Below are 20,404 nucleotides of genomic sequence, written 5' to 3'. Positions count from 1 at the left end.
ACTCTGCAATAACACAGCATTATGAAGTGCAAACTCACAACCAATAAGCTGTTCCACTGCAATAACACAGTACGGAGGTGTAACTCCACTGTCAATAAGCGATCATATTCTGCAATAGCATGTCTGTCTGAAGTATAGACAAGAAGGCATTGTATCAAAATGGAGGCAAACTAAACCAGTTCAAATGCCCTTTTCACCCTATTTTATTTGAAAGAGACAGCATAACCTGCTTATGGCTGAGCAGAGAGACAGATGTTGACTCCATACCCATAGATACTTAATACACACCTCTCTGTGTAGCTTTCCTTGGGAGACCAACCCCCTCCCCCAGGTCCTGAGGACAGGGACACAGTGAATTCTCTGGGGACACCCTCCCAGGTTAGCATGGATGGCAGCACAGAGGGATCTGTCACTATAGGCTAGACAAGGGCAGGATGCAAATTGATGGGTCTCTCTGTGTCTCTGTGTCTCTCTCTCTCACACTCCCACTCTCTCAACCCCTCTGCTCCTTGTCCTCTGTGTGTGAGAGTCAGAGAGGCTCTTGGGGAAGTGCGGTAAAGCAGCATTTCTATAGGATCCAGTGGGAGAGGTTTGAGATGTCTAAAAGGTCTGAGAGGATCAGCAGTGTCTATGCCTGAAGGCTGCAGACGACTAGCGGTATTATAGTTATTTCCAATTGTGGTAGAGTCATGAATACTATAAGCCCATCTCTCCACTGCTGGCTTCACTGCAGTGTCCTCCCCTAAGACCCAGTGCTACTGAACCCACCCACCTCAGCCCTTCTCAGTGGTTCAATCTAGTGACTGCCTTGTCTTGATTTTCACATGCAGCAATCTCACATTTATAATAATACCAGCTTTGTTGCAAATAATGATTGTATTAAACTCAACATGCTCAAGGATATGTAAGATGTCAGCGGTTATTCAGAAGTGAATTGGCCTCCTGACGCTGGTTATTAATTGGGACTATAGGGGGTGCTGTTCCGCATTAGCATATTTGGGTCTCCAAATTAAACTGCCTCGTGCTAAATTCTTGATCGTACAATATGCATATTATTGTTATTATTGGATAGAAAACACTTTCTAGTTTCTATAGAAGTTGGAATTTTGTCTCTGAGTGGTACAGAACAATATCTACAGCACGTTTCATGACAGGGGTCAGATTTCAGAAATTTTTACCCCTGATCTGGAGTCTGTTTTTAAGGCGACAGTGAATGCTATGAAGAAACCGACACTGCCTACGTCTTCCTCTGGGTGTCTGTACGTCATCACGTTTTGAATGGAGTCTATTGCACAATCCCAGCCCATATAAAACCACAAAACGTGGGATGACCTCTCTCTCTTCTCCGCGCGCCACAAGCAAGATGGCCATCGGACCTGCCTCATTCCAAATCGTTGTTTAACTAGTTATATTTCTCCGGTCATGTTTTCAGTCGTTATAGTTGTTAAAAACATCATAATGTAGTTAATTTGAACCGTTTTATAGCAATTTATATCCGTTTAGTGCGATTTTGAGGAATTTCTTTGTTGTGCACTCTGAAACTTTGGACACGTTTTGGGGTCCCGTTCGATCGTTAGTGGATATTTCGAAGGACAGAGGACATCTATCGACCAAAAGACGTTTATAACATAGAAAGGATACATTGCCCAAGAATCTGATGGAAGAACAGCTCAAAGTAAGCAATATTTAATATGATAAATCGTTGTTCTGTCGAAATATTTTAAACGCATATTTCGCCATTTTGTTTGGTATAGCTTCACTTGGCGAACCCTGTATTGAAAAGTAAGGATAATTTTAAAAATGTAAATCAGCGGTTGCATTAAGAACTAATTTGTCTTTCGATTCCTGTCAACCCTGTATTTTTTAGTCAAGTATATGATTAGCTTTCGATTAAACTAGATCACTCTGAAAGCTGACGTTCCTCATTTTGAGGCTTGAGTTGTGACTATTTCCATTGTATAACCACGGTTTTGTATGGCTAAATATGCACCTTTTCGAACAAACTGTATATGTATGTTGTAAAATGATGTTACAGGAGTGTCATCGGAAGAATTCTGAGAAGGTTAGTGAAAAAATTAATATATTTTGGCGGTGATTACGTTATAGCGCTCTTTGGCTGGAATCGATGCTCTGGTAACGTTTGCACATGTGGTATGCTAACTTATCGATTTATTGTGTTTTCGCTGAAAAACGCTTAGAAAATCTGAAATATGGTCTGAAATCACAAGAACTGGGTCTTTCCATTGCTATGCTTTGTCTATTTTTATGAAATGTTTTATGATGAGTAAATTTGTCATACACGTTGCTCTATCTAGTAATTCTAGTCGATTTGTGATGGTCGGTGCAATTGTAAACTGTGATTTCTACCTGAAATATGCACTTTTTTCTAACAAAAACTATCCTATACCATGAATATGTTATCAGACTGTCATCTGAAGAGGTTTTTCCTTGGTTAGTGGCTATCAATATCTTAGTTGAGCCGAATTGGTGATAGCACCTGAAGGAGTAAGAAACTGATGGAGTTAGAATAGTGGTGTATTTTGCTAACGTGTTTAGCTAATAGATTTACATATTTTGTCTTCCCTGTAAAACATTTTAAAAATCTGAAATGGTGGCTTTATTCACAAGATCTGTATCTTTCATCTGGTGTCTTGGACTTGTGATTTAATGATATTTAGATGCTACTATTTACTTGTGAAGCTATGCTAGCTATGCTAATCAGTGTGTGGGGGGTGGGGGGTGCTCCCGGATCCGGGTTTCTGAGGCAGTAGAGGTTAACAGGTATTTACTCTCTCCTGTGCTGCAGTAACGTAATGCAGTGTATAACATGAGTCAGGTGATTCATGAAGTAGCCTACAGAGATCACATGATCTAGAGAGGAGGGTAGTTGATTCATTTGATATAGTGAGGGAAGTACAGGGGGAATACGTTGCTAGGAGATCAGAGCAGTTTGTTCTGGAATGTGTTGGAGACTCCCACAACCCCTCACCACAGGGCAAAGATTTTCCAAGCTGTCTGTGTATAATACAGGCTCTGCATACAGGTATACCTAGAAATGTGTACATTTTTTAATGTGTGTTTGTTCTTTCCTTTGTAAGATAAGTGGGAGTATAGATGGTACAGGACCTGGTGAAGGGATGGTTTCAATGGTTCCTCCTTACATCGGCACTAATGCAGGCACACACACACTTAGACATTTACACAAGGGAGACAGTATCTCTGTAGCTAGCCACTCTGCACATTAGCCTCTGATCTCACTCACCATTAAACCACATTATAGCCCAGTTGGTCAATAATACAGCTCAGCCCAGTAGAAGAACTCATAGATCACACAGACCCCTGGGCTGGCAATGCTTACACTGTGTACCGATACAACCACACAGACCCCTGGGCTGGCAATGCTTACACTGTGTACCGATACAACCACACAGACCCCTGGGCTGGCAATGCTTACACTGTGTACCGATACAACCACACAGACCCCTGGGCTGGCAATGCTTACACTGTGTACCGATACAACCACACAGACCCCTGGGCTGGCAATGCTTACACTGTGTACCGATACAACCACACAGACCCCTGGGCTGGCAATGCTTACACTGTGTACCGATACAACCACACAGACCCCTGGGCTGGCAATGCTTACACTGTGTACCGATACAACCACACAGACCCCTGGGCTGGCAATGCTTACACTGTGTACCGATACAACCACACCGACCCCTGGGCTGGCAATGCTTACACTGTGTACCGATACAACCAACAGATCCCTGGGCTGGCAATGCTTACACTGTGTACCGATACAACCACACAGACACCAGGGCTGGCAATGCTTACACTGTGTACCGATACAACCACACAGACACCAGGGCTGGCAATGCTTACACTGTGTACCGATACAACCACACAGACCCCAGGGCTGGCAATGCTTACACTGTGTACCGATACAACCACACAGACACCAGGGCTGGTAATGCTTACACTGTGTACCGATACAACCACACAGACACCAGGGCTGGTAATGCTTACACTGTGTACCGATACAACCACACAGACCCCAGGGCTGGCAATGCTAACGCTGTGTGCCGATACAACCACACAGACCCCTGGGCTGGCAATGCTTACACTGTGTACCGATACAACCACACAGACCCCAGGGCTGGCAATGCTTACACTGTGTACCGATACAACCACACAGACCCCAGGGCTGGCAATGCTTACACTGTGTACCGATACAACCACACAGACACCAGGGCTGGTAATGCTTACACTGTGTACCGATACAACCACACAGACCCCTGGGCTGGCAATGCTAACGCTGTGTGCCGATACAACCACACCGACCCCTGGGCTGGCAATGCTTACACTGTGTACCGATACAACCAACAGATCCCTGGGCTGGCAATGCTTACACTGTGTACCGATACAACCACACAGACACCAGGGCTGGCAATGCTTACACTGTGTACCGATACAACCACACAGACACCAGGGCTGGCAATGCTTACACTGTGTACCGATACAACCACACAGACCCCAGGGCTGGCAATGCTTACACTGTGTACCGATACAACCACACAGACACCAGGGCTGGTAATGCTTACACTGTGTACCGATACAACCACACAGACACCAGGGCTGGTAATGCTTACACTGTGTACCGATACAACCACACAGACCCCAGGGCTGGCAATGCTAACGCTGTGTGCCGATACAACCACACAGACCCCTGGGCTGGCAATGCTTACACTGTGTACCGATACAACCACACAGACCCCAGGGCTGGCAATGCTTACACTGTGTACCGATACAACCACACAGACCCCAGGGCTGGCAATGCTTACACTGTGTACCGATACAACCACACAGACACCAGGGCTGGTAATGCTTACACTGTGTACCGATACAACCACACAGACCCCTGGGCTGGCAATGCTAACGCTGTGTGCCGATACAACCACACAGACCCCTGGGCTGGCAATGCTTACACTGTGTAACGATACAACCACACAGACCCCAGGGCTGGCAATGCTTACACTGTGTACCGATACAACCACACAGACCCCAGGGCTGGCAATGCTTACACTGTGTACCGATACAACCACACAGACACCAGGGAGAGAAGGAGAGAGCGGGAAAGAGAAGTAGATATTGAAATTTAGAAAAAGGGGAAATTGGATGTTAGAGACATTTTACTCCAGATGGGTTATTTCTAGTAGCAGGCATTTCCCCCTTTCCTCTATAGACAGTAGCTGTGGTCTTCCCCTCAATCTATGTTAACCTGCATGTCTGTGTGAGTTAGCTGTTATGTCAAGACTCATTTACAGACCATTGTAATGAACTCTGGCATTCTCTCTGTGGGGATATTGTGCACAGTGCAGAGGAAGCATCATTCAGAAGGTATTGCAGTGCTCCCTGTACTGCAGGCTCTTTAAAAATTGTTTTTATTGACACCTACTATAGATCATTGAGCAGACCCAACCCTCCTGGTCTGTAACCCTGGGCCCCATCCCTTCCTTCCTCCTGACCCAGCCCCCCACGTGCTCTCCGGTCTGGCTCACCCTCCAGCCCGCCTCCTCCAGCCTATGAGTGGGTTTAATAACAGAGGCTGCTCTGCTCTCTGTGGGGGTCCAGACAATACAACTAATGAAGGTGGACAGGGAGGGAGGCAGGGCTGCCTACAGCTCTGTGAGGACTGTGGAACACTCACAAGCAGAACTACACAAACAGAACTACACAAACAACCACTTGAGTTAAACCCACCCAGGCACACAAACATGTACAGTTGAAGTCGGAAGTTTACATACACTTAGGTTGGAGTCATTAAAACTCGTTTTTCAACCACTCCACAAATTTCTTGTTAACAAACTATAGTTTTGGCAAGTCGGTTAGGACATCTACTTTGTGCATGACACAGGTAATTTTTCCAACAATTGTTTACAGACAGATTATTTCACTTATAATTCACTGTATCACAATTCCAGTGGGTCAGAAGTTTACATACACTAAGTTGACTGTGCCTTTAAACAGCTTGGAAAATTCCAGAAAATGATGTCATGGCTTTAGAAGCTTCTGATAGGCTGATTGACATAATTTGAGTCAATTGGAGGTGTACCTGTGGATGTATTTCAAGGCCTACATCCAAACTCAGTGCCTCTTTGCTTGACATCATGGGAAAATCAAAAGAAATCAGCCAAGACCTCAGAAAAAAATTGTAGACCTCCACAAGTCTGGTTCATCCTTGGGAGCAATTTCCAAACACCTGAAGGAACCACGTTCATCTGTACAAACAATAGTACGCATGTATAAACACCATGGGACCACGCAGCCGTCCTACCACTCAGGAAGGAGACACGTTCTGTCTCCTAGAGGTGAACGTACTTTGGTGCGAAAAGTGTAAATCAATCCCAGAACAACAGCAAAGGACCGTGTGAAGATGCTGGAGGAAACAGGTACAAAAGTATCTATATCCACAGTAAAACTTGTCCCATATTGACATAACCTGAAAGGCTGCCCAGCAAGGAAGAAGCCACTGCTCCAAAACCGCCATTAAAAAGCCAGACTACGGTTTGCAACTGCACATGGGGACAAAGATCGTACTTTTTGGAGAAATGTCCTCTGGTCTGATGAAAAAAATAGAACTGTTTGGCCATAATGACCATTGTTATGCTTGGAGGAAAAAGGGGGAAGCTTGCAAGCCGAAGAACACCATCCCAACCGTGAATCACAGGGGTGGCAGCATCATGTTGTGGGGGTGCTTTGCTGCAAGAGGGACGGGTGCACTTCACAAAATAGATGGCATCATGAGGGAGGAAAATTATGTGGATATATTGAAGCAACATCTCAAGACATCATTCAGAAAGTTAAAGCTTGGTCGCAAATGAGTCTTCCAAATGCACAATGACCCCAAGCATACTTCCAAAGTTGTGGCAAAATGGCTTGAGGACAACAAAGTCAAGGTATTGGCGTGGCCATCACAAAGCCCTGACCTCAATCCTATAGAAAATGTGTTGGCAGAACTGAAAAAGCGTGTGCGAGCAAGGAGGCCTAAAAACCTGACCCAGTTACAGCAGCTCTGTCAAGAGAACTGGGCCAAAATTCACCCAACTTATTGTGGGAAGCTTGTGGAAGGCTACCTGAAACGTTTGACCCAAGTTAAACAATTGAAAGGCAATGCTACCAAATACTAATTGATTGTATGTAAACTTCTGACCCACTGGGAATGTGATGAAAGAAATAAAAGCTGAAATAAATCATTCTCTCTACTATTATTCTGACATTTCACATTCTTAAAATAAAGTGCCGATCCTAACTGACCTAAGACAGGGAATTTGTACTAGGATTAAATGTCAGGAATTGTGAAAAACTGAGTTTAAATGTTAAGGTTAAGGCTAAGGTGTATGTTAACTTCTGACTTCAACTGTATGTTATTAAGACAAACATACAGATAAATGTAAACTGTACACTTTCCATAACTGGCAAATGTTTATAGTATTGGCATATATACGGTATATACAGTGAATATACTGGGTTTTCTGTCTATTCTCCACGTTGGAAGAGCTTTTCTTCTTGTGACCAGAAGATTGTTTTCACTTTATAGTGTTGAGGTCAGGGTTCACAGCTAGTCTGGCCAGACTGTCACCCACTTGTTATGTCTCATGCCCTCTAGTTGAGCCTGGATATACATGAGATCTCAATTTGATCCATCCCTTCATACAACAGCCTGTGGCTTTGGTCAAATCTGTTTGTTGTCATCCATAAAACCTATTGGCAATTACTAGCCACTAGCTAAGTGTGCTTTTACCAGTGTTGAATGTTAGGATCATATCCACTGCATCCTCCATGATACACATTAGTCATACAGTGATCTCCCAAAGCTCTAACCAAACAGGGTGTGGAAAAAGCTCTCTTTTTTTTGCCATGGCCTCTAAGGTGTTGATGACTTTCTATGTTTCACCCTCTCAGCAGGCAGTGCTCCACATAACCACATCCAGACCTCTCCTCCGTGTCTTTCTGAGAAACAGGATCACACAGCACATCCTTCTCCGCAGTTTAAAAATAACTTAAAATATTCTCTCCTCCCCAGCAAGTGTCGCTTCACATTTAGAACAGAGCCCTGAGTGGTTCCTCCCTGTGCTGCTACCTGCCAGCTAGCACTAAAAACAACACATTTGTTTATTTCTGTCACACCAGAGAATGTGTCAGGTGGGTGTGATGATAGAGCTAGGCTGTCTTGTCTGTTTAATGTAAACAGTGGGGACTGAAGCGGTGATTCATCTGACTGGTATGCAATCTGATTCTGTTTCACAACCTCTGACCCCTCAGTAGGGATTGAGAGTTATGGAAATCCTCACTGTGTCCTTACACATACCCCACTACCCCTGGGGCAGGTTCTGAAGTACTGTTCTCCTGTTCCCAGCAATCTCTGCTCTCAATCAGCGCAAGGAAGCTCTGTTGTCCGGACCTCTGGCAGTCTCTATGGGGGTGCCACAGGGTTCAATTCTCGGGCTGACTCTCTTCTCTGTATACATCAATGATGTCGCGCTTGCTGCTGGTGATTCTTTGATCCACCTCTACGCAGATGACACCATTCTGTTTATCTCTGGCCCTTCTTTGGACACTGTGTTAACTAACCTACAGACGAGCTTCAATGCCATACAACTCTCCTTCCGTGGCCTCCAACTTCTCTTAAATGGAAGTAAAACTAAATGCATGCTCTTCAACCGATCGCTGCCCGCACCTGCCCGCCTGTCCAGCATCACTACTCTGGACAGTTCTGACTTAGAATATGTGGACAACTACAAATACCTACAGTCGTGGCCAAAAGTTTTGAAAATGACACAAATATTAATTTTCACAAAGTCGGCTGCCTCTGTTTGTATGATGGCAATTTGCATATACTCCAGAATGTTATGAAGAGTGATCAGATGAATTGCAACTAATTGCAAAGTCCCTCTTTGCCATGCAAATTAACTGAATCCCCCAAAAAGATGCCTCAAAAGGACCAGCTGACATGTCAGTGATTCTCTCGTTAACACAGGTGTGAGTGTTGACGAGGACAAGGCTGGAGATCACTCTGTCATGCTGATTGAGTTTGAATAACAGACTGGAAGCTTCAAAAGGAGGGTGGTGCTTGGAATCATTGTTCTTCCTCTGTCAATCATGGTTACTTGCAAGGAAACACGTGCCGTCATCATTGCTTTGCACAAAAAGGGCTTCACAGGCAAGGATATTGCTGCCAGTAAGATTGCACCTAAATCAACCATTTATCGGATCATCAAGAACTTCAAGGAGAGCGGTTCAATTGTTGTGAAGAAGGCTTCAGGGCACCCAAGAAAGTCCAGCAAGCGCCAGGACCGTCTCCTAAAGTTGATTCAGCTGCGGGATCGGGGCACCACCAGTACAGAGCTTGCTCAGGAATGGCAGCAGGCAGGTGTGAGTGCATCTGCATGCACAATGAGGCGAAAACTTTTTGGAGAATGGCCTGGTGTCAAGAAGGGCAGCAAAGAAGCCACGTCTCTCCAGGAAAAATATCAGGGACAGACTGATATTCTGCAAAAGGTACAGGGATTGGACTGCTGAGGACTGGGGTAAAGTCATTTTCTCTGATGAATCCCCTTTCCGATTGTTTGGGGGCATCCGGAAAAAAGCTTGTCCGGAGAAGACAAGGTGAGCGCTACCATCAGTCCTGTGCCATGCCAATAGTAAAGCATGCTGAGACCATTCATGTGTGGGGTTGCTTCTCAGCCAAGGGAGTGGGCTCACTCACAATTTTGCCTAAGAACACAGCCATGAATAAAGAATGGTACCAACACATCCTCTGAGAGCAACTTCTCCCAACCATCCAGGAACAGTTTGGTGACGAACAATGCATTTTCCAGCATGATGGAGCACCTTGCCATAAGGCAAAAGTGATAACTAAGTGGCTCGGGGAACAAAACATCGATATTTTGGGTCCATGGCCAGGAAACTCCCCAGACCTTAATCCCATTTGAGAACTTGTGGTCAATCTTCAAGAGGCGGGTGGACAAACAAAAACCCACAAATTCTGACAAACTCCAAGCACTGATTATGCAAGAATGGGCTGCCATCAGTCAGGATGTGGCCCAGAAGTTAATTGACAGCATGCCAGGGCGGATTGCGGAGGTCTTGAAAAAGAAGGGTCAACACTGCAAATATTGACTCTTTGCATCAACTTCATGTAATTGTCAATAAAAGCCTTTGACACTTATGAAATGCTTGTAATTATACTTCAGTATTCCATAGTAACATCTGACAAAAATATCTAAAGACACTGAAGCAGCAAACTTTGTGGAAATTAATATTTGGGTCATTCTCAACTTTTGGCCACGACTGTAGGTGTCTGGTTAGACTGTAAACTCTCCTTCCAGACTCACATTAAACATCTCCAATCCAAAATTAAATCTAGAATCGGCTTCCTATTTCGCAACAAAGCATCCTTCACTCATGCTGCCAAACATACCCTCGTAAAACTGACCATCCTACCGATCCTCGACTTCGGCGATGTCATTTACAAAATAGCCTCCAACACTCTACACAACAAATTGGATGCAATCTATCACAGTGCCATCCGTTTTGTCACCAAAGCCCCATATACTACCCACCACTGTGACCTGTACGCTCTCGTTGGCTGGCCCTCGCTTCATACTCGTCGCCAAACCCACTGGCTCCAGGTGATCTACAAGTCTCTGCTAGGTAAAGCCCCACCTTATCTCAGCTCACTGGTCACCATAGCAGCACCCACCAGGTATATCTCACTGGTCAGCCCCAAAGCCAATTCTTCCTTTGGTCGCCTCTCCTTCCAGTTCTCTGCTGCCAATGACTGGAACAAACTGCAAAAATCACTGAAGCTGGAGACTCATATCTCCCTCACTAGCTTTAAGCACCAGCTGTCAGAGCAGCTCACAGATCACTGCACCTGTACAAAGCCCATCTGTAAATAACCCATCCAACTACCTCATCCCCATACTGTATTTATTTATTTATTTATTTATCTTGTTCCTTTGCACCCCAGTATCTACTTGCACATTCATCTTCTGCACATTCTACCATTCCAGTGTTTAATTGCTATATTGTAATTACTTCGCCACCATGGCCTCTTTAGTGCCTTACCTCCCTTATCCTACCTTATTTGCACATGCTGTATATAGACTTTTTCTACTGTATTATTGATTGTATGTTTTTGTTTATTCCATGTGTAACTCTGTGTTGTTGTATGTGTTGAACTGTTCTCAACTAGCCTTGTTCTCAACTAGCCTACCTGGTTAAATAAAGGTGGAGAAAAAAAAGGGGGGAAAAGTGTGTGTGTGTGAGGGATGGACAGACAGAGACAGAGAGGAGAAATGGGTTAAGAGGTATTGGGAGTGGTAACTATGAAAACAGTGGAATAGAGACCAACTGTTTTTGAAAATCTCAGGTCAGATTGTTGACATCATAGAAATGACTATATAACTTCACAGGGCCTCTATGGTTGACATAATATTTGATCTTAACGAATCTCCCAGAGAAAAGCCAAAAGAAACATACAGCAGGATAAAGTGAGACCACTGCATTCTATATCAATAGGTGTATTTGTATAGTAGGGAAATGAGACTTCCTTCTTGAGAGTTGAAAGGTGAACTTTCTCCACATCTTAAAGTTAGGGTTTGACGGTTTACACACGGAAAGACAGACGGTTGGCATTAGAAAAGATTAGAGGCGATTTAAAACCTGTGCTGTTTCCCTTCTTTTTACTCTCCAACTGACCAGATTGAACCCATGTCTTACCCCTAGGTTAGCTGTTGACATCTTGAACATAATGCCCTTACTGTCTCAGAGCATACTACCATTTATTTGATGGTCCATATTTGGAATGAACTGAGACCCTGGTGCTGCCTTGTCATTTTATGGCTTTGTCTGACATGGCTTTTGTCTGTGCCTCTCTCTGTCCTGTAGATGTGGATGAGCCTGTGGTCTTTGCCACCAACTCCCTGCAGAGGAGGAAAAAAGGCCTGGCAGGGTTGCTCCCGGCACAGCAGAAGACCAAACCAGGCCTGATGATTGGCCTTCCCCAGGACTTCCGCCAGATCTCCTCCATCATCGATGTCGACATCCTGCCCGAGACACACCGGCGTGTCCGCCTGCACAAGCACGGTACCCACAAGCCCCTGGGTTTCTATATTCGGGACGGGGTGAGCATGCGGGTCACACCTCATGGCGTGGAGAAGGTGCCTGGTGTCTTCATCTCACGGCTGGTGCGTGGAGGCCTGGCTGAGAGCACAGGCCTGCTGGGGGTCAACGATGAGATCCTGGAGGTCAACGGCATTGATGTGGCTGGCAAGTCTCTGGACCAGGTGACAGACATGATGGTGGCCAACAGCCACAACCTGATCGTGACGGTGAAGCCGGCCAACCAGCGCAACAACGTGGTGCCCCGGGCAAGCAGGGTCTCGGCAGGGGGGAACAGCTCCTCTGGATCCGTAGGCTCCGCATTCTCCCATGACTCAGCCCCCAGCACTGCCTCTCAGAGTGTCAGTCACCATAGCAACAGTAACAGCGTGGCGGAGGGCGACAGCGACGAGGACGGAGATGGAGACCTTATCATTGAGACTGACAGCCTGCCACCTTACCTGCCCCATCGCTGTGTGTCCAACGGTAACGGCAGCCACAGAGAGTCTCCATTGTCCTCGTCACTGGGGCAACGGCCCCTCCCCCAGAGCATGTCCCAGCCCAGCAGCGGCTCTCTGTCAGACAGCAAGGCCTCCCTGAGCTCCCTGACCACCCCTACACACAACGGCAGCCCCACCAAGACCAGCAGCAGCCAGGAGAGCATGAGAGAGGATGGGAACATCATCACACTGTAAAACCCGGACATTAATAACAGAAGACTAAACATGCACAATTGGAGAAAATCAACATATGAACGTTATCTGAACATAAAACAACAATTTTAATTGTTACCTCATAACAGAAAACAACTCACAACAATGATAAAGGCAATGATGATGGCTTTACCTTAAAAGTATCTGATGTGTATTCCATGCAACTAAACACTGTGGAACCAGCAGTCATCATGTAATGAACTCAGTGGTCAGTGTAGTGTGAATCCTGATGCCTACTTACTACAAAACACATGATGATCGCTGTCACCACCACCATAATGGAAGTGCCTTACGGCTTTCCGCACAACTCGCCTTATTTTTATCACTTATATTTTACTTTCAAACAAGACCACCTCTCACTTCAATTCTAAACAGTGCCGTTGGGTGTCAGTGCAAAGGTAAAGATTGGCAGGAGAAGCAGACAGAATGTGAAATGTTATGTCTGTCTGTCTGTGTGGGACATTAACAAACATAGCCCTTTTCTCTTGCTCTTCCTGCATTCTGCAATACTTCCTCAGCATGTCCAAACAGTGTGTTCTCTTCTGTGACTGTGACAATCATTGCTGATTGTGCTGTGCTGCTGGTTGTTCGCCTGCTTAGCTGACAATAGCTTTTATCAGAGAGGAATAGGCGACGCGGGAGGTTTTACAAAATCTGTCCACGAAAATAAGCCCACAAAGTGAGGAATTTTTGTATGAAGGTGCATGAGAGGGTTGAATTTGGTCATCAAAAAATACAATTGCTAATTTGCTAGGTGAGGCTTATTTTATCGAATAGAAATTTCGTAATGGTTAGGTTGTTACGAATGCACTGATATATGTGGACGCACGTAGCTTTTCGGCAACTTACCCAAAAACGACTTTATATCAGAGAAGTGCCTGTTGTCATAGAGATAGATAGAGGACTCTTCATGGATATAACCCCTTTTACCATGGACATTGCCATTGAGGGCTTCCACCATTTTAAAGTAGTCAATTGGGTTGGGATTTTTTTGAGTTAGAGGCAATAAGCCAATGAAGAAAATGTACTACTTTAAATAGCCTATGGTGGCACAAATACAAAGAAGAGTCCTCTATCTATCTCTATGGTCTGTTGTTCACACGCGTCTGCCCGCTTATTGGCTAGAATGGTCCCACCTGATCTCGCCTCCCATCTTTGAGGACATGTATTTCCATTGTTAGTGCTCACTCAAATATCTTCTCAATATAATAGACAGTCTTAGCTTTTATTCCTCTGATTAGAAGTCATTGTGAATTGGATTCACATACAGCACATCTCGAAACATACCGGTCTTCCTCTGCTCATCCCCAGGAGGAATGTCATGGTATTACTGTACACACAACACAACAAAGTCAAGTGAGGCTTTTACAATGTGTGCTTTGATCCATGGGTCCCATCTGAACATCCCTACTACAATTCAATACACAAAGTTATGGCATATCATACTCTTTTCTAGGAAAATATGTAATGGGGCTGTTAATCATCATGGTGTTAGTATAGGAAATAGGAGGGAAATATGGTCCTCTTTCTCCCGATGTAGAGGTAAAATCATATTTATTTGACTTTCAGATAGTGACAACGTTTACACACTGACGTGGGGAATGGGGATGCATTATAGCAGTATATCTAACAATTGAATCTGTCCCAGAACCATCTTCAAGAGAATACCACCGTCTTTTATTTACTTTACAGCCACCAAACACTTGCCTAATCTTAAACATAGTCAGGTGATTTGGCTTTGTATTCCTCTCTCATAGTATCTGCTTCAGTGAAGTCAGGGGTTGCTTGGAGTTACAGAGGTCCCAGCATGAAACATTAGATCCTGGAGAATTTCCCTGACAGACTTGCTATCTTGCTTTTAGAGAAACCAATTCCATTTTCCTTCAGGACAAGGTTTCTCTCCCCTGAAAATTTGACAGAAGGGGAACACAACAGAAATAACATGGAGTGCTGTTGCTCCAGAAGGTCACGGCCTCTTATAGACCCAGCTGTCTACAGGCCCACTTGTGACTGCCGTGTTTTTGTGTAAAATAAGGAAATTCCTTTCATGTTTGAAAAGCCTAGAGCTCTGCACATTGGGACCTTGTTCATACAATTAACTCCCTTCTTGATATCTAAACCAGAGGAGCATGGAGAGGGAAGGAGGAGAGAGTTCCTCTTACTTTTGAGGCTTTGGGTATCATCTTGCAGTGAGAGCTGTGAGGCAGACGGTCTAAAATCTACAAGCTTGGCCTCCCGAGTGGTGCAGCAGTCTAAGGCACTGCTTCGCAGTGCTTGAGGCATCACTACAGACCTGGGTTCGATCCCAGTCTGTGTCACAACCTGCCATGACCAGGAGTCCCATAGGGCGGTGCACAATTGGCCCAGCGTCGCCCGGGTTAGGGGAGGGTTTGGCGGGGGGGCTGTACTTGGCTCATCGCGCTCTAGCGACTCCTTGTGGCAGGCCGGGTGCCTGCAGGCTGATTTCGATCGTCAGTTGAACGGTGTTTCCTGCAGCTGGCTTCCGGGTTAAGCGGGCGGGTGTTAAGGAGGTCATGTTTCGGAGGACGCATGACTCGACTTTCGCCTCTCCCAAGTGAGTTGCAGCGATGAGACAAGATCGTAATTGAAATTGGGAGAAAAAGGGGGTTAAAAAAAAACTCCAAGCTTATGGTTGTTGGTTCTGACCCTCACTACTCCTGAACACAAGGGCCCCCTGACCCTCTGTTAGTACTGGACTGAAGGAAAACTCTGACGGCCCTCACAGTTAGCAATGCCCACGACCTCCAGGCTAGTTGATGGGCTGTGTCTGTTTCTGGCTGTGTCTTTATGTCTGGAGTGAATCACAGAGACAGCAGGAGCATCAGATGACCTACCACACCAGAAGGACAATATTGTGTTTTACATGGACATTACATTTACATTTACATTTAAGTCATTTAGCAGACGCTCTTATCCAGAGCGACTTACAAATTGGTGCATTCACCTTATGATATCCAGTGGAACAACCACTTTACAATAGTGCATCTAACTCTTTTAAGGGGGGGGGGGTTAGAAGGATTACTTTATCCTATCCTAGGTATTCCTTAAAGAGGTGGGGTTTCAGGTGTCTCCGGAAGGTGGTGATTGACTCCGCTGACCTGGCGTCGTCATGATGTAGCTGTAGGTCAGCACTCAATCTGGAACCAACTGGAATATCACTGGAATAACACAAGTTTATTAACTCCCCATCTTAATGTTGACTTAGATTATTGAATTGACCAATAAGACACAACAAAACCAGCAGAGCATGAAGACCTCCTATGGCCTGGTCGTTATTGTTTTACTAGAGCTGCAGTTGTATGGGTCACTGGCACTGAGCTGCAGTTGTATGGGTCACTACATTAATTAACCTGAGAATGAAGATGTTCTCTTTGATAAGAGGGGAGGGGCAATTATCTATTGAAAGAGGCCATCATAAGATGCATTTTTAAAGCTTGTTCTCTTTATAAACCAAGAAACACAAGTACATAGTCCTTGGACATCCTTGTAGAAAATACAAGAGAATCACCTTCACAGATACAGTATGGTCTTTTAATCTACTTACAGAAATCTGCACTCATCTATAACAGAAAAGCTACCACGTACTGTACCGAATAATATTTTCATGTATGTAATTGTATATGTATAGATACAAATGAAAAATTATATAAACAAGGGATTTTTTTTGATTCACTGGGAGATTTTGTTGGAAAAGAACATTTTATAAATGTGTAAAATATGGAGAGTATTTTTCTTATTCTTGTACTTTTATTTGTATATGAGAATCCTGGAGAGGACATTTCTATTTCTTTGAGTACCGGGAACCAAACAGAGGAACAAAGTGTTTATATGAATCTGATGGGTCAGGGTGTACAATACTGTGAATGTCATATGCTGTTTGTGAAATTACATATTATAATAAAATATTAATAAAAAAAATACAATACTCAGATGTTTTTTTGTGGTCGCATAGGCCTAATTCACTCTGAATCCTTTACCCTTGGCCTTGCCCCACCTCTCTCTCTCACTCACTCTCTCAATATGCTTTAAAGGCCCAGTGCAGTCAAAAACATGATTTTCCTGTGTTTTATATACACTTTCCATGACATGGACTGACCTGGTGAAAGCTATAATCCCTTATTGATGCCACCTGTTAAATACACTTTAATTCGTAGATGAAGGAGAGGAGACAGGTTAAAGAAGGATTCTTAAGCCTTCATACAATTGACACCTGGATCGTATATGTGTGCCATTCAGAGGGTGAATGGGCATGACAAAAGATTTAAGTGCCTTTGAACAGTATATGGTAATAGGTGCCAGGTGCACCAGTTTGAGTGTGTCAAGAACTGCGTTGCTGGGGTTTTCACACTCAACAGTTTCCCATGTGTTCCCCAGTTTCCCTTTGGGTGGTGGACCAGTTTCCCATGGTCCACCACCCAAAGGACATCCAGCCAACTTGACACAACTGTATTTGTATTTTGTATTAATATTTATTATGGATCTCCATTAGCTGCCAAGGCAGCAGCTACTCTTTCTGGGGTCCAGAAAAATTAAGAGAATTATACAAAGATTTCACAACACATTAACGACCCATGTACACTAGCACAAGATGGCATGTGGTGAAGCACCGCTTCCCATTCATTTCAATGGAAGGAAAGCGGAGAGGGCGGGGGACCTTCGGGTGGTGGGAAGGTGGCGTGGGAGGCGGTGAAAAATAAACTTTTCCCAATTTTATGCAAATCACCAGCGGCGACCGCTGGGCGATGACCAATAATATCGAGTGGTTCCCATGACGAATTTGATGCTATGCGACCCAAGGCTGGAGACTTTCTTCAGCAAAGATGGCTGACAAAAATACTAGGATGGAAGCAAATGTAAGTGATTATAACGTCATAACGAATCATGAAAAAAATGAACAGTTGACAGGAATATGTTAATGTCGAGACAAAGGATTATACATATTTTTTATCATAAAGTTAATTTACGAAAATCGCGATTTAGCAAGCTAACTGACGAGCTAACATTAGCCAACTAAAGTTAGCTGGCTAGCTTTATGGGTGTTGTGACATGAGTATGAAATTGTAATGCTGTTTTAGGGACTCTTGAAACAACCAGCAAATCAGGCTGTCGTCTTGTGAAACAGTGGATGTAAAGAATCTAGCTAGCAAAAGCATTTACTGCAAATTGAATGTACAATTTTGTAAGCTTGCCTTGCTTATATTTTCCATGCAATGCAGATAGATGAAATAACGTAGCAAGCTAACTATTGCTTATTGTGCAGTGGAGGATAAAAATACCTGTATGCCAATGGATGTGTAGTTAGCTATGTAGCCGATCTGTGTATTGACCCTAAAACGTTTGTTATACATATTAGTTCAGAATTTAGCTATGAACCTCGGCAATCATAGCCAGTTGTATCAACTTCAAAACAGTCATCTGAATGACAATGAAGCTTATTGGTTGAGTAGATAATATAACTTTGTGCCAAGGATGCAAGTCGTATATACATGTAGTTATTACCATGCATGTGATTCCCTACATTGTAGCATGTACATTTAATATATTCACTGATCATGTACTCTACCTAGGCAAATAATGGTGCAGTTCAGGTATGAATGTCTGAGATTATTTTTCAGTCATATCCAATACCAGGAGTATCAAATACCAGTCTTTGAATGATGCTGTGTCTGCATGTATGTATTACAATTATACACTTCAACAGTGTTTACCAATCTTGGTCCTCGGACATCAATGGTTACACATTGTAACTATGCAATAGACTAGAAACATGACTTAACTAGTGAAAGGCTGATTTGTAATTCATATATACAGAAATATAATTTAAAAAACAGTACACTACACATCCTATGCATCATGTAAATACTCTAAAACCAGTTCATTTCGATATCTAATTTCCTTAATCTGCATTGATCTGATAAACACAGGATAGGTGTAGTATTTCATCAAATGAGAGACTTAATTTCAACCAGTAGAGAATGTGAAATGCTTTATTGGAAGTTCATTATCCAAGTGTTATAAATACATGCATTATAAATATTATGAATATATCTTTACTTCAATGCTCATCTGTTGTGCATTATAAAAACAGAGGAAGAAAGAGGTGGCGAGAGAGGTGTAAAAGAAAGGGAAAGAGGTAAGAACATAGGAGCAGGGAAGGCAGCATATGATTCATGAATCACAGTGCTACCCTAATATTCTCTCAGTTCATCACAATTACATAATAGTGTCTCTAGTGGTGTCTCCTAACCAGCCTTCGGCTCCCAGTCGGCCCGAAGGTTATCTTAAGAGCGGGTGAGGTGGCGATGACGGGACTGGGGGTTGGCGTCCTCTCACATCAAAACATACCTGCAGACGAGAGACCAATGGAGAGAGAGAATAAGCATGTTTAAGCCTTGTGTTTAAAAAAAATATTCTAGCACTCAGTCATCATAATTATCAGGAGGTGAAATGCAAAACTGATCTTGGATCATTAACTCTGGGACTACTGCTTCTCTATCTGTATTTCAATGTAAAGCATCTCTTTAATAATACTTCCTGTTGACCTGACCAAGTGACCTCTCACCTATGGTCATGCTGTGCCCTCTGTGTAGCCAGTTCAGATGCGGGAGGGGTTCACCGACACAGCTGATATAACCTAAAGGATTTAGGGAGAAGGGGAGAGAGGGATGAAGTGAAGGAGAGAGACTGTTATTGAGAAAATAAGGTAGTTAAAGAGTGTTCAACATGAATCTGTGTGTCTGGCCTCATCTGGTGTCTACACTAAGTGGCTGCAGAGTACTTTATGCTGAAAAACATGAACGGACACACGAGGACAAACAATATAGTGTCACAAATGAATACATAAATACCACTTGAAGCTTGATGAGTTGACCATTTGAATCAGCTGTGCAGTGCTAAGGCAAAAACAAAAATGTGCACACCTTTGAGTCCCTAGGACCAGGACTGAGAACCACTGCTCTTCATTGGGACCTCTTCATCTGTAGACAGGCTTTCATAGCCTTCTTTATCCGAGGACAGAAAACCTCGCAAGAAACAGACTTCATTATACTCAAATTACACTGCACTGAATATTATGTTACTATTATCTATGTTACTAGTTATTATTATTATGTTACTAGTACCTACCCTATCCAGAGTAGCCTTTGAAAGTTGGAACTACTAATGTTGATGTTATCCTTTCACCCTCCTCCATGGCTGTTAGCTAGCTACCTACAAATGCATTTGGAGTTTGTTTTTTACCGTGATAAATACATCAAGATAGCTAGCTAATATTTAGTTAGGTAGCTGGTGATATTTCATTAACTTAGCTATCTATCTATACAGTATGTCAAGTTGGCTAGCTAGCTAAGTTACCTCATTTAGCAGCTCATTTGAGTTAGCCTGTACTGTAACGTTAGCTAGTTAGCTAATTATACATAGTTCTTTTTACATTTTCAAAATGTATTGACTTACTTGAATAGGTTCTCACAGCCATGTGGACAATTGGAAACAGGGCAGCAAAG

The 20,404-nt window shown here is 43.7% G+C and overlaps 1 protein-coding gene and 1 long non-coding RNA gene across 2 annotated transcripts in view; one reads left to right on the top strand and one right to left on the bottom strand.

Moving 5' to 3' along the window:
* Positions 1-13,361, top strand: part of LOC139584749 (partitioning defective 6 homolog alpha-like) — a 49,765-nt gene extending 36,404 nt beyond the window's left edge. The window contains exon 3 of the mRNA XM_071416930.1: positions 11,956-13,361. Coding sequence (XP_071273031.1) covers positions 11,956-12,863 — 908 coding nt within the window. The 3' untranslated portion in view covers positions 12,864-13,361. The remainder of the gene's footprint in view (positions 1-11,955) is intronic.
* A 5,768-nt stretch (positions 13,362-19,129) lies between these two features.
* Positions 19,130-19,947, bottom strand: LOC139584748 (uncharacterized). The gene is made up of 3 exons (XR_011676820.1): positions 19,823-19,947; positions 19,465-19,536; positions 19,130-19,247 (listed from the first exon to the last, which is right to left on the bottom strand). It is a non-coding gene; the product is annotated as an uncharacterized lncRNA (long non-coding RNA).
* Positions 19,948-20,404: the final 457 nt, after the last annotated feature.

This window comes from Salvelinus alpinus, chromosome 9 (assembly GCF_045679555.1).
Source record: "Salvelinus alpinus chromosome 9, SLU_Salpinus.1, whole genome shotgun sequence".
NCBI lineage: Eukaryota > Metazoa > Chordata > Actinopteri > Salmoniformes > Salmonidae > Salvelinus > Salvelinus alpinus.
This window is presented reverse-complemented; position numbering and strand designations above follow the sequence as displayed.